Source organism: Semicossyphus pulcher, unplaced genomic scaffold, assembly GCF_022749685.1.
Source record: "Semicossyphus pulcher isolate SPU_LCO1_2020_fin unplaced genomic scaffold, fSemPul1.0.p SCAF_7, whole genome shotgun sequence".
In the NCBI taxonomy this organism is placed as follows: Eukaryota; Metazoa; Chordata; class Actinopteri; order Labriformes; family Labridae; genus Semicossyphus; species Semicossyphus pulcher.
In genome coordinates, this window is record NW_027211748.1 from 16,944,458 (window position 1) to 16,959,261 (window position 14,804).

Here is a 14,804-nt window from a genome sequence, read left to right on the forward strand (position 1 = left end):
CTATCTGACATTCTGTACTCGCCTATGCGGATAAAAGCATCATTAGTAAGCCCAACGGAGAGGAATAAAAACCTCCCCGATACGACATTCATTATGCCTATGATAATGTAGTTACTTTGCCTCTGATGGAAATGGGGCCATTCTGCTCAAAACTCATCTTTATCCAAGGAGCTGACTCAGACATGAAGTGAAAAGGAAGGTGAAGAGTAAAGGGCGAAACATCAGGAGAAAGAGGGCTTGAAAAACGAGATGGAAAGTTTTATAAAAAGGGACAAAATACAGCCAGAGAGTGCGGTTTTATTTGCCACACAATAATGTGTTTTACATACCTGCTGTAGAAATCATCTCTGTAGTAGTCATAGTCAAACTCGTAGCCACTGTGATACAAACAGAAACAAAAGACAAACAGGAAAGATTGAGAGGAAATGAATAAGAAATCTGTTTTGTGGTTTCTTGAAGACATAAGTGGACAGTCTGGGACACCACTCGTATGAACAGTTAATATAAGGCCAGAGCAGGCTAGCTTAGGTTAACTAGAAACAGCTAGAATAGTTTTATCCAACAATTAGGCTACACATTTTCTAAAGCTTGTTAGTTAACATAGTATATGTTGTGTGTTCAAGCCGCACATAAGACAAAGAGCAAAAACAACAATTTCCCTGTTTGATGTTTTATGTGCTGGAGTATTTCCTGGTGAAGAACAAATACAGTAGTTGTGCTTAGCTAAGCTAACTAGCTTCTAGCTGTGCCAATAAAGGAGTAGTAAAGATTCTTATTCTTATCTAATGCTCTGCCAGAAAGCAAATATGTAATAAATATGTGTTTCCCAACACATCTGGTATAACAATAACCAGCAGCTGGTTAGCTTAGCTTAGACTAAGAGCTAAACAGCTAGCATGACTTAATAACTTGTCAAAACAAATAGGCCTTAGCACACATAAAACTACAACATGATTTTTTAAAATATGTTTTTGTGGTTCAGATTCAATAAAAAAGGTAAACACCGTAACTTGGGTTGTTAAGCAACATGTTCTGCTATCAGACAGAGGCAGGCTAGCTGTTTCCTCTGTTTCCAGTCCTTGTACTCAGCTAGGCTAAACTAACTAGCTGAGGACTGTAGCATCATTTTTACGAGTCAGATATGAAACTAGTTTATTGGTACTCTTCTGTCTGCCAGAAATTGAGTATATTGCCATTGCTTTAAATATAAAGCAGCAAGTAGCCAATTAACTTAGCATGAAGCCAGGAAACAGGGAAAACATCTGGCAACAGCAGTCATTCTTACACTCCATTTTTTTTTTACAGATTTGACCAATTAGATGTAATATTTTATAAGTGTGCTTAAGGGGTGTAGGTGGGTAGATTTCGTTTTCCTGTTTCTTGGCTTTATGCCAAGCTAACAATCTCCAGGCTCCAGCTTCTGTTTAGCTTTCTTAAGAGTGGTATCGATCATCTCATCTAACTCTTAACAAGAAAGCGACTAAGCGATTGCCAAAATGTCAAACTATCTCCTTAAAACCCCAGACAAAAAACTATTTTGTATTTTTCTAAGTGTGTTCAGATGTCAACCATGTCCCTTCCTGTGCAAAGTTTTTTTTCTTTGCTTTGAACAGCACTCGAAAATGTCAAAAATGAGAAACTGTGTAATAGCAGGAGACATAGTGGTGCACAGGCTGTGTCGGCTGTTATCTACAGAAGTGCTAGACCTACCAGTGAGGTGCAGGAGCACATATTTCACAGATGTCGCAGAAAGTTAGTGCAGAGGGAAAAGTAGGTCAGCAAAGAAATATTCAACTGACATAGTAAAAAAAAGACGTGTTTCACACTGACCTGTAGAGGGACGAGAGAGGCCTCTTGGAGCCCATCTTGGGCCTGTATGGTTTTGGCTCTCCTGCCATGTTGATATCTGGAAACAAAATCAATTTATTGATCTCTCACAGGAACAGCACTCAATATAAAGAAAACAGGTCTTTAATTTTTTTTTTTAAAGCACACATTTTCATCTACCAGATTATATTTAGTTTTAAAGGTGAAAGAAGAACATCAATTGAAGACATGCTACCATATATGTAAGTTCAGGGTCACTGGAAGATATAAAAGCTTGGAAAGGAATGCAGCATCACAATTTGGATGTATGCATGACGAGTTAAAGAAACAACACAAGCCATCATTAACTGATAGGTTGCAGGCAAAATAATTTATCAAAACCATCATTAGATAGATTCATCTATTAAGAATACTATGTATTTACACTCTAATGTTATTTGCAGTTTTACAATGTCTCTATGTATCTCTGTGTCTCAGACTGGAGGCTCTGGTTTCTAAAACCTGATTTTATTGTGGGAAAACAATTGCGCTCAGTGGCTGAGCAGAATTCATGCTGCTGCTGGCAGAGCTGGATGTATACCAGCCTCCTCCAGGAATTCTGCAACACAACTTGACAACTTGATTGTTTGGAAGGGAAGGTAATGGAGCTCCATCTTTCAGGCCTCCACATTGGAAAGCCGCATGAACAGTGTATGCACCGGTAGTTACAAACACCTATGTCATTACTACAAGAACCCACACAGATAGGTTGGTGGTCTAGACACACAAATCAAATCCGGTCACTTAAAAAGTATGATTGTGGAGAAACAAATCTGATCTGCTACAGTCTGATCAAAGTCGAAGAACTTGTATATTTTGACCACAAATAATTCAACACAAACCCCAGGAACACGATGTATCCTCTCCAAGAAAAAACACCACACTAAACATCAATGGGTTTTTTTTTTTTTTTTGACAAAAGTAATGTAAAAACCAGCAGAGCAACTTTCAGTCACAACTCTGGGAGAAGAGTGACACGGCCTATTAGAGGATTTTCTCTTGAGGAGGATGAGAGTGCAAGGTGAGATTAGAGGAAGAGTGTTGCTGACAAACGCTTGAGAGCTGATTCCCCTGAACAACTTCTCTGACACCGACACATCAAACAGACTTCGTTCTGTCTGTCTTCTAAATATCACCTCTTGGGTAACCTCGCTTCTTCTTTTTTTTTTTTGAAATCTTCCAGAAATGGATTTCTTGTGGGAAACTTTTCCAGCTTTACACAAAGCTGAACTTTCACAATAAAAGCCTGCAGTCAATGTTTTAAGAATATGCTTCATAAACAATGCAAGAAGAGGCATGAATAATGAGCTTTTACGACACCTTATTATTAAATATTCATGGCAAAAACAAAAGTAGCAATAACAGTATCACTAACTGTATCAACAATACACACAAATTATACTGTGAGCGCCAAAAACATGGCTAGCACTCGACAATACTTTTCAAAACTGGCTGCAAGGCTGACGAGCAGACATCAGCTTTTGTGGTGAAAATATGGTTTCCGTTTTTAGTCCTTTCATAGTTTGAGTTATACATCAACTTAACAATGAAAAAGAATGTTTTTAAGCTTTATTACTGATTACTACTTAATCACTACTCAAACAAAATTCTTTGCAGACATTAGTTGTGTCCCAATCCAGGGGCTGGAGCCTTCGAACACTTATTTGAAGGCCGTTTGCGTCACAGTGGCGCGTCGAAGGCTGTCCCAATTCGAAGGCTCCTTCAGATGTGGCCGACAAATGCGTCCTCCTTTTCCCGGGCAACGAAGAATCCATCAGGTGTATCCTTTGCGGCCCAACGTATCTCGTGATTCATTGAGATGGCGGACTCGTACGCGGCCGAGGAATACACTTTAAATGTAAAAGTTTTATGGTTTCAACTCAATTGAATAGCTAGCGTTACACATGTTTAAAAAACGAAAGGGCCCTTGAAACAAATTCTTTAAAATAAAAGGTTAAGTTACGTGACATTTGTTATGCTAGCTAGTTAGCCCACTAGCTACCTGTTGCTAGGCGATAGGAGCAGCGTTTGGTGATGCAAGGGTAAGGGCGGGAACAACTGGTGACGCAAAGAGGAAATCCTCCGTAGACCAGACCATCTCATTTCAGTTCGGCTTACACAGGTGATGAATGACTCATCCTCTGTACAGTGCCTCCTTTGAAGGCTGAAGCCCCTGGATTGGGACACAGCTTTTATGCTAACCTTAGCTAACTAGCTGCTTAGAGTTAGCTTCTTGTTTAACAGAGAGATATTTGGTATCTTTCTTATCATCTAAACTATTCCTTTTGAACGATAAATTGTGGCGAGTTATGTGACATCTAAAATACACTTAAAAGTTATAAAACCATTTTTCAGGAATGACGCTATCATGCTGGCCAGTTAAAACAATGGATGAATGTGTGTTGTTGTGTTGGGACACAGCTACTGTTTTATCATTCTATCTTTTTCAATCAGTAAACACATTTCCATTTCAAGTAGTGCAGCTGTTGTCCAATCAGTCTTTATCAATAAAACTCAAAATCAGAACAAAAGTATCTCATGACACTTTCTCTACAGAGAAGGTCTATATTATTTTGAGATATGAGATATGAGATAATGAGATAAACTTATTTTGGGGGAGCACGGTTTGCTGTTTGTTGTAGCTAATGTATGTTAAAAAGTGTGTCCAGTAATGGAAGACAAAGGCCAAGAATTGGTTGCCAATTTATTTAATTGGCAACTGATTTTCTGTTGAGCTGTCGGAAGGACAGCAAAACTTGCGGTTTGAAAGTCATCGTGGTTTTAAGTCCCAGATTCGGTCCTTTAGTTTGCAGAAGTTTGTGCTGTCTGGGAAACTACAGTATAGCGTTGTGTGTGATGAGCCTAGTCAGGTGAATTCAGGTAGAAAGCATTGATTTATTTAGTGATTTCACTTCAGTCCACCGGCTCCCTCAAAGAGACATAGATAAAGAGGACAACTGAGACATGAATTGCCAAAAAAAGTGTTCTGAACTTTTTGTTCAATTAGTAAAAAGAAAAGATGAAAAAGCCGACAACTGTGACTCATCCGCACACACCACATGGCTCTTTTCAAGACTGACAGCTGCTTCCACCTGCCAAGATCCACACTGCTCTGAACCAGGCTGGTATCACTGCGTTCAGTCTGCTGGCTCGTCGTCGTCGTCGTTTCTGCTCAAACTCAAACTCAATCAGCCTTGAGTGCTGCTCAAGGTCATACACGAAAACACAAACAAATATCATCGCCACCTCCACTACACACACACACACACACACAGGCGCTCACACTGACAAAGCAGCAGAGATCCCTGTCTGACGGATGAGTCACCCTCGACAGCTGCAGAAAGTTGCACAGATAAAACAGCAGCTTTACATCAACTGTCTTTAGGGATGATGCAGCAGTAAATGTCATAACAGGAGCTGAAGTCAAGACGTTCGCCGAAAGCGTTGCAGCTCAAACTTTTTTTCCCTCCCCATTGGTTAAGATGATAATTAGAGGAGAGTTTTTATATAACTCAAGGGTTTAAATTGTATTAAGGCTGAAAGTTTTACATAATTAGGTGGTTATGTGGTTGCTTTGAGTACCGGTGGGTGCTGCTAGCTGTATGCTAGGTGTCATTTCCGCTAATTCAGTCGCTAAACTCAACCTCTTGACCGTGTTTTTTGAGCCTTTTGAAGATTTTATACGGGACAAATATTATGTCTTGTTGAGTTGTTTATTGTTTTAACAGGTCATCCAAGCAGTCTGTGCTCCAGTTTTTTGGTGAGTGAAAGTTTAGTATTACGTTATGTATATGCTAGCATTAATCAGCAGGTATCGTGTCTGCGCTCAGCATACTTGGCTTGTTAGCTTGTTTAGTGCTTGTCGTACATTTATGTATTTGTTGGCCAGTGCACAGGAGTCGGGAATGTTTTTGGCTTTTCCCCAGAGAGCTTACGGAGGAGGGTAGTGATGAAAAGACCGGTTATTTAAGTTAGGCTAAGCGGTACGTGACGCACTCTCATCGGAGATTCAGACGAGCTAGTGGCGAGTCGTCTAAGTTCTACACACTCTTATAGCTTCATTAGTGTAATAAAAAAAAGAATAACTTCAGTCAGCTACTATGACATATTAAATATTTTTTTCTGGTAACTAGCTTAAGATTTAGCCACAGCATAAACTCTTTAGTAATCTTTATTTGCAGATTCTACATTGTAGAATCTGTAGGCGGGTACGTGGATTTTCCGGGAAGGCAAGTGTTCTCATTTGATGACGCGGAAAAGGAAGTCTTGACGGGAAGTTGTTTATCGCTTACCGCCCGGCACGTTCACCGGTGTCCCCAGAGGCTATATCGTCTCAGACTTTAGCCGATGGGATCAGAGATTGACTCTTTAGCTTTGACGACTGAGTGTGCTAACCCCTCGCTCCTCTCCAGCTCCACCCGCTCGTCTAAATATTGTAACAGGAAACCAACATGACGGCTGCTGAAATGCCAAACTTGAGGCTTCAAAAAGGCAGTCGACAAACCAAAAGGCGACGTCACGGTGGCCACATCTATTATGTTTATAGTCTATGGCTGTAATTATGCACTGATGAAGTAAAGAACTCAAGATATCTCTGACTACATTATAAAAGATCTCTGTGTTTCTTTTTCACACCTCCAAATTCACACTCCAGCAGCTGCACCTGTGTCTGCTTCCTCCAACATTTATCTGCAGATTAACCATGTTTCTGCCTCTCTCCTTCCTCTCCTCGCTCCCTCTCTAATGGACTAATGGATCGAGGATGTATCGGTAGCTCTCAGGTGCACAGGAACAGCTGTATCATTATCATTAGGCGGCAGGAAGACGTGAGGAATGGTTCATGTTGTAAAGTGTTCTCTCCTCTGCTCCCATGTTGGGGTCATCAAAGAGAGTGGAGCACTGAAAAGCACTCTCGAACAAAACACCACCAACTCCCCCATCAACCCCATACACACACTGAGCCTCTGATTAATTACAGTCATTAAACTAATTATATACATGTACATTCATATAATGGCATGAATGTGTGTGTGTGTGTGTGTGTGTGTGTGTGAGAGAGACCGACTTGTTTGTACGTGTATCCATAAAAAGGTTGAGGATGGAGATAAAAGAGATGGAGGCTGTGTTGCTAAGCAATAGCCAGTTAGGACTTGATTGATACTGTAAACTGTGCAGATCACATTCAGGGGAAAATAAAAAGTTACTCCAGGCTGAAGGCATTATGAGAAAGTTGGTCGCAGAAGAATAGAGCAGACGTATTCACAGGCAACAAAAAAAAGGGTCAGACAGAGGTACTGTAAAACCACTGCTATCCCCTCTCCACCCCTAAAAGGCTTTTTTTAAAGATTTCAATGCTGTCTGACAATGCTGCGAGGGTGGCCCTCAGCAAGCCACTCGACTGTCTAGAGCTGGTAAAACAGATTTATTCGGTCTAGTTTGTAAGTCACACGCAATGGCTGTATATAAAGATGGACGACACGTCTCCACCTGCTCTCATTATACAAAAGTGAAGCCAAAATATCCCCTGGAAGCAGGTGCTGCAATCCTGCAAGCCTGTGCAGTAGAGATCGCCTAGCACCGCTTCTTCCGCTACCCAAAACACACATTTTCCTTACCGAGAATACAGCAAAGATCCTGCTCGTCTACTCAGTATGCAGCAGAGCAGCGCCTTGTGTTGGTCTTAAGCAGATATTAAAGGTTATGGAAAGTTCAATGACTTATTGTAGTTATTGATTTAGTTAGGTTTCCTCCTCCACTCTGCTAATCCGGAACAGATCGGCTGCAGGAGCCGTATTTGTCAACAGAGCTGTCAATCATCCTTTTTACAGCATCAAATAACTACTTCAAACTCAACTTGTCAGTAAAATGAACACTTGGACATAAATCATTGTGATAAGAACTAACTATAATGACAGCTACCACGTCTGACAAATTCTTCATTGGCGTGTATTTTGACTTTATAGTTTGACTCATGTCCCATCTGTTAACATGGAGGAGGCGGGCTTAATGACCTATACTGCAGCCAGTCAGCAGGGGGCGATAGAGATGTTTTGGCTTCACTTTAAGGGGGCTATCATGTCGTCCAACCTTTTATACAGTCTATGGTCACACACCAGACTACAAAGGGTTGTTTTTCTTGACATCGTCTGCCCCTGTGTACAAAATAAAAGCATCAATTTCCAGCTTTACTGGATGTTATTTTAACCGAGCCACTGTTAACATGTGGCTGCATTCACTAATAGTTTCATCCATCCACTGCTGGATCCTTCAGGAACACAATCATCACCACCTCAGGGCCCTCTGACACAGTTTGGGTTCATTCATATTAATGAAGCTGAGCTAAATCACCCGTGTGTGTGACGCTGCGTGTGTGTGTCTATTTTAGTTAGTTATAGACTGCTCAGCTCAGCGTGCCCTTGAGCTCTTTGTCTCTGGAGGTGTGGACGAGTCATTAAAGCCGGGCCGGGCGCAGAAACACAAACACACATTTAAATAGGTCCACTGGGATGAGCTTGGTTTAAAAAGAAGTGAATCGCTTGTGTGCTGCTTCTATTAAGTTAAGCAAACTTTGTATTATAGTGTAAGCAATTTTCAGGCAACTTGGCCTTTAACTCTTTCTTGCTTGATTATCGGCTGTTAGATTACTTGCTGAAACGAACTGTTGTATAATTCCTGATTGGACAAGAGGCATTCCATTAGTGCGGATAAAGAGTATAACAGCACAGGGACTTTCAACTTTAAGTGTGCATCAGTCCACCTTGGGTGTTCTGAATACAGTTAATTAACAGTACAGCAGAAGGTCTTCGTCTAGATTGATTAAGCCGCCAACAGTCTCTAATTTTTACTGGTTGCAGACAGATAAATGGTCTGTGATAACATGTATTTTTATAAACAGAGTAGCAAGAGTGCAGGGAAAGATGCTGAAGTAGTTGTGTAGGCGGAGCTATGATTACACAACGAAAAAATATCAATCTATTGTTGCTTATTACTGTTTACTTCGCCGCTTGAAGAACTGTTGTATGAAAGCAATATCACACCTGAGGTCGTGCTGTTGTACTGAATATCGGCACGCTATGATTATCTTCGGCACTCTGCCTGCGGCCTTATGCCTTTGACCAAATCAAAGTCGTGCTGATATTCAGCACAACAGCGCTGCCTTGTTTGATATTGCTTAAATGTTAAACAGGAAGAGATGTAAGTGGTTGTCTATTTAAAAAAGGCCTGCACAATATGAGAAAACTCTGTATTGTGTGATTACATTGTATGATGTTGCAATAAGCAATATAGAGTGTGATAAATAAACAAATACTAAGTGCTTATTAGCTCTTAGTTTTCAAGTCTAGCTGCTGTTCTGCATGTTTTACCAAATGCCTGTGTTTGCAACGTGTCCCTCCTGAATCCAAAATAAAAACCAGAAAAGCAGTTTTTGTCAACAACTAAATTGCCACCAATTAATCTTTGGGTTAATTTATTATGCAGCCCTAATTTTAAACAAGTGCTTCCTCTCCTATATGTAAAAAGAATTATGTGGGTGATTAATGTAGACCAAGAGAAGTAATGAGAAAATGCATCTCCTCTCTGAACTAATCCCTAAACATAATCTCTGGCAGGCAGAGGATCTCTCCCGGCTCAGAACAAACTCCGCTCTGACACGCATCCTGAGAGCAGGTGAGCAGTATTTGATGAAGAGATCATCCAGGCACCTGTGTGAATACAAATGTGTGACTCAAAGACATCCTGCGTGACAGCGATTGCAGATTCAATCTATACAGTGTTCTCGCACCCCTGTAAATCTGACAGCGTGGACTTGAATAATCTCCGATGTGGGCTCAAGGGCACAGGCAGCCTCGGCTTTTTATTACACCTGAGAGTGTGTTTTCTCAAGCGGGGTGGGGGTGAGTGACAGGTTGGGAAAGAGCGTGTGCCTGGTGTGGACATAATGACCTTTCTGTTCACATTTCTTTTTTGTCACTCTAATTATAAATACTGGCAATGCAATTGTAGATATATGGAGTGTTATTATGGAGAGTCAATCAACCATTTTTATGTTAGCTTCACAAAAATAGGCTTCGACTTTGGCACAGATCAAACACGCTTCTGTTAGGTGGTTAAATTCATTCTAAAGCTGTCTAGTTCTTGACTATTCAACCAAATCCAAACAGGTAGGATTATCATTTACCAAAAAAAAGCAGATAATGAAACACTGGCAACAAACTAAAACAGTCTGATCAGTCGTTGATTGTTTCCATGAATAACAGCTCTTAATAAGAGTTAGCCAGCGGGGCTAACTTAAAAGGGTAAAATTGGCTATTCTGTCTATTTTCTGTTAAATAGTCTTAGTTATATTAGACTATAAGAGCAAAGTAAAGACTGGCCTGAAAATCAGACCTGTCTAAAATATCTTTGTAAAACAGGCCCCTGTATGATCAGTGCTGTAGCTAATGATAGCTTATGTCAGCTAACATTAGACGGATGATAACGACAGCAATAGCATGCTAATTATATGATTTTGACTCTTATGTGTGTTACTGTTAGCCTTTAGTACAAAACACAAGTGTAAAATGTCTCACTTTAAAAATTGTATTTTGTCACCAGTTGGTTTCAGCTGAAGTTCAGTTCCGTTACTATAGCAACCGCTTCTATCAGAGTTCCATGAAACGTACAGTGTCACATGCCACATTAATTAAATCTGTGACAAAGAAAACACTGAAAGGAATCTTTTATATTCAACCCTAAATGCCCTCGATGGAGCATTATCTATATTCCTTCTATCGTAGCTTTTTGTGATTATTTATTTATCAGCTTAGTTTTTCTGCAGTCTCTTAGACGCTAAGCCAAGCAGAAAAGTTGTTACGACCAGAGGCAAGAATACGTTACTCTGGCCCAGAGGTCCCAGTCAAAAGGGGCCTACATCAAAGGGCCCACCGGGCTGCCAGCCTGTGATGGTTGAAAGCACATCACTGTATGAACAATGAGACCTGCTGTTTCCCTTTGGTGCTTACATGTTTTCACCCACAGTCACAGCTGACCTCTTCAACTATCCATCTTTTTTTTTTTTTGCTTCAGTCTGTTGGCTGAATAAAAAAGCCTTGTAAAGTCATCGCCTAAAAGACATTGAGACAAATAATTGATTAAATAAGAACCTTTTTAATGAGATTAGCCATACAACTCAATGATTCATTCTTTATGTACTAAGAGATTAGGGCTGGGACCAAGTATTACTACGGCAATATATCGTCTTCCTGACTCGATTCCCCAGTGATGTTGACTCACCCCGTCACTACTTCACGACTCCTCGCAGTGGCGCTTATGACATGAATGAGGGTGACGTGAACGGAAATGAATTAGCTGAAGAAGAAGTTGACAGCAGGATAAAAATAAATATATATTAATCATGCATTTTACTTTTACAGCATTTTATATTCTTCAGGTTATCAGATATTGCTGTATCGTGATGTTATCGTTATCGTGGGTCACGTATCGCGTATCATATCTTATTGTGAGTTACCCTGCGATTCCCACCCCTATAAGAGATATCTTGAATTTTGCCAACATAAAGTGTATATAGGGCTATTTTAAGATAAAGTTTTGAATATCCTGAATTGAACTGTAGAAATCTTATACATGTATCATATTTGTACGGTGGCCCTGAAGTGCAAATCACAACGGCAAATCAGAAAACACAACAACATTAACCAAACCGGAAAAGGTAGGGCGACATGAAACGTTGTTTTCTGATTTGCTGTTGTGTTTTCTCTTTTGCCGTTGTGATTTGCACTTCAGGGCCACCGTATATTTGGCTTACATATTGTATGTAAAACCATAGACACAGGGCGGGGAACGACTATCACCCAACGTGCTTCCGAGTGATGGACTGTAAGCTACATGAACTTGCGTTATTTGTTGTTCATTTGTAAAACGAGGCCACACACCACAGAGTGTATTATGCTGGGAGTGATTCCAATCATGACGAGAACCTTGAGGCTTTAATATTTTTGTGTTATGGTTCGAGGGGACACTTGGATTAATTGCACAGCGGCCTGTCCTTGCTTAATGACTTTCTTGTACTTTGCTCTTTCGCCCTCTTAAGGAGAATGTTTTTTTTGGCAGCACATAAATTTGGCAGCTCGTCCCCGGGCTCCCGTTCTTATGATAAAATTATTTTCATGAGACCTGCTGAGCTGTGGTCCATTAGGGAGAACATGACGTGGGATAGCTATAGTTTCGTGTTGACAGTGTTCACTATATCGCATTGGGAGTATAATTATTAGGCAAAGACGCAGAGCAGCAGTACAGAAGTTAACTTTTGAACCAGCTGTGATACGTCTTACCATTGGTACATGTTATTGCATTAAATCATAATGAGCATGTTGCCGTTAGCCTGAGGTAATAATCATTTAGTCTTTCATCTCTCCTGAGCTGTTAATACACTTTCCTTCCTTTTCCTTTGCCTTTTTTTGTCTCATGATGAAACTATGTGGCTCCTAAGTGCAACACTTTCAAACATTTTAACCCCTCGAGGAGGTCCATCACTTCAACAAAAACCACAGGCTGGTGAATCTGTGCAAGCAGCTGGAAAACTAACCAGCAGCTGCCACCTGCTGAAAACCACTCGTACTTCTGAGCTCAAACTTGGCCTCCTCGTGCGTGACATGACTGTGGAAACATCAACAGCACACACAGTGCCAAGTAACAACTGGAAGCATCACAAATCTGCCCAGCATTATGTATCACTCACTGCTATTTGCAGGAACGATTAGGTGATTAATCCTGCAAAACATTGACGTTTGATGCTAATTTATGTAAACGGTTTCCAACCTGTGGATCCCGCCTTCAGTAAAAGGGTTGCAAATAAAACCTGAGATCTTCTGATAGAATTATCAGGATAGAAAAGGGAAAAAAAGAAATTTCCTGCTGCCTAAAATTACGTCATTAAATGCTCTTCTTATGTGTTCAGAAATTACTGGGTAAGTAATAAATGGAAATTTTCCCCGTTTTTCCACATTCAACTGACCAAATTATTAATCAGTTACTTGAGGAAAAAATAGCTTGATTAAGAGGTAGGGCTGCACAATTCTGGCAATCACAATTTTGGCTTTTGATTGACGGTGATATTAGCGTTTAAAATGCGTGCTCTGCTGCATATCAAATCAAGCGCTCTCTAACCTAACAGCCCATCCCCCAGGGGGCGATCGAGAGGTTTGTCTTCACATGAGCGCCTACTTTGCAGCAGCAGTTTAGAGTGGAATAGTAAACAACAGAGACGGTCGGAAGAAACCATAGACTGTATAAAAAGATGGACGACATGACAGCTCCCTAAAAGTGAAGCCAAAACATTTCGGGCGCCCCCTGCTGACTGGCTGCAGTATTGGTCATGAAACCCGCCTCCTCCATGTTCACAGATGAGACATGAGTCAAACTATAAAATCAAAATACACGCCCGATAAATTTTTCTCAAACATGGTTTCTGTCATTATAGTTAGTTCTTATCATGCTGATTTATGTCCAAGTGTTCATTTTTCTGACAAGTTTATTTTTAATTAGTTATTTGATGCTGTCAAAATGATGATTGACAGCTCTGTTGACAAACACAGCTCCTGCAGCCGATCTGTTCCTGGTGAGAAGAGTAGAGGACGATCCGCGAGTGGAAACGTAACTAAAACAATCACTAGAGTCATTGAAGTTTCCATACCTGTGAACGTTAACCTCAGACCAACACAGAGAAGCTGTTCTGCTGTTAAACACGCCGGCGTGCGCAATCCTTGCCGTTTTTTCAGTAAGTTAAGTGTGTGTGTTTGGGTTAGCGGAAGTGGCTACGGCCGCTTCACTCGCCGATCTCTACTGCGCAGACTCTGGCTCCGTATGACGTCACCATCGCAAGATGGCAGCACCTATCACAGGGGCTATTTTGGCATCAATTTCGTACAATGGGAGCAGATGTAGACGCGTTGTCCATCTATAGATACAGTCATTGGGAGAAACAGTCAAATGTCTGAAACAGAAGACGAAGAGCTGGTCCCCCGAAACGGTCCCTTAAGCAAGAAAAATATATGCAAAGAGTGTATGAAACCTGTGTCTGTGAAAGTACAATAAAAAATCGTGATAAATAACTGTGATTATCATTTTGGCCATAATCATGCAGACCTATTAAGAGGCCTTATTCACTGAGATATTTTGACATGCCACGGTAGAAGAGAGATGTAGCACAGGGGTAGATAATAACATGAATGATGTTGGTGCTTCCGTGCACGCTGGTTCACCGTCAAACTGTCCTGAATTATATTTAAACTGAACAAAACCAGCACTGATGTTAAAAGAAACGCCTTTGTTTTCCTGCAGTGACAAGCCAAAATGTGTGCAGTGAGAAAGGCCGTATGCTCATGAAAACCATGGTCTATTGTGGCACTAAATTTAAATATTTAAATAAAAGGATTTGAGTAGCAGAACATACTGGATTTTCAGTGCATATAGGTGTAAGTACTTTTAATGTTTATATTTAGTCACAGATCTGCTAGCCATGCTTTAATATCTCCACCAGCACGTAGTCTCTTATGTACACAGGTGCACAGCACACCTGGAGCTGCCATCACTCACTGCTGCTGCACTAAATTTACCAGCCGACTCACTTTACTCACAGTACAGCACTTCTCAACACCCTCTGAGCATCACAAGACCACCACCCTTATTTCTTCTTCACAGAAACCAATCAGATTTAGATACATGTTCAGCCCTTTAGGCTGCCATCTCTTTCTGTGGTCAAGTCTTTGAGAACAATAAGTCTCACACAGTTCCTGTTCAAATTTAAAAAATGAATGAAAATGAATTTATGTTGTCTGATTTGGTAAATTACCATCATATTAGCATAAGTGTGTAAATAATTGCCCTGTATGATTTGCGTCAGTAGCCTTACTTTCATTCTCCACATATCTCGCATGATA

At 40.6% G+C, this 14,804-nt stretch overlaps 1 protein-coding gene across 4 annotated transcripts in view; it reads right to left on the reverse strand.

Annotated features, from left to right (window-relative positions):
- LOC138611490 (RNA-binding Raly-like protein) overlaps nt 1-14,804 on the reverse strand; it is a 46,529-nt gene that overhangs the window by 5,649 nt on the left and 26,076 nt on the right. For all 4 annotated transcript variants that reach the window (XM_069684640.1, XM_069684639.1, XM_069684642.1 and 1 more), the window contains exons 3-4: nt 1,831-1,906; nt 330-377 (exon numbers count right to left, since the gene is read on the reverse strand). In XM_069684640.1, the coding sequence (XP_069540741.1) occupies nt 330-377; nt 1,831-1,906 (124 nt within the window). The remainder of the gene's footprint in view (nt 1-329; nt 378-1,830; nt 1,907-14,804) is intronic.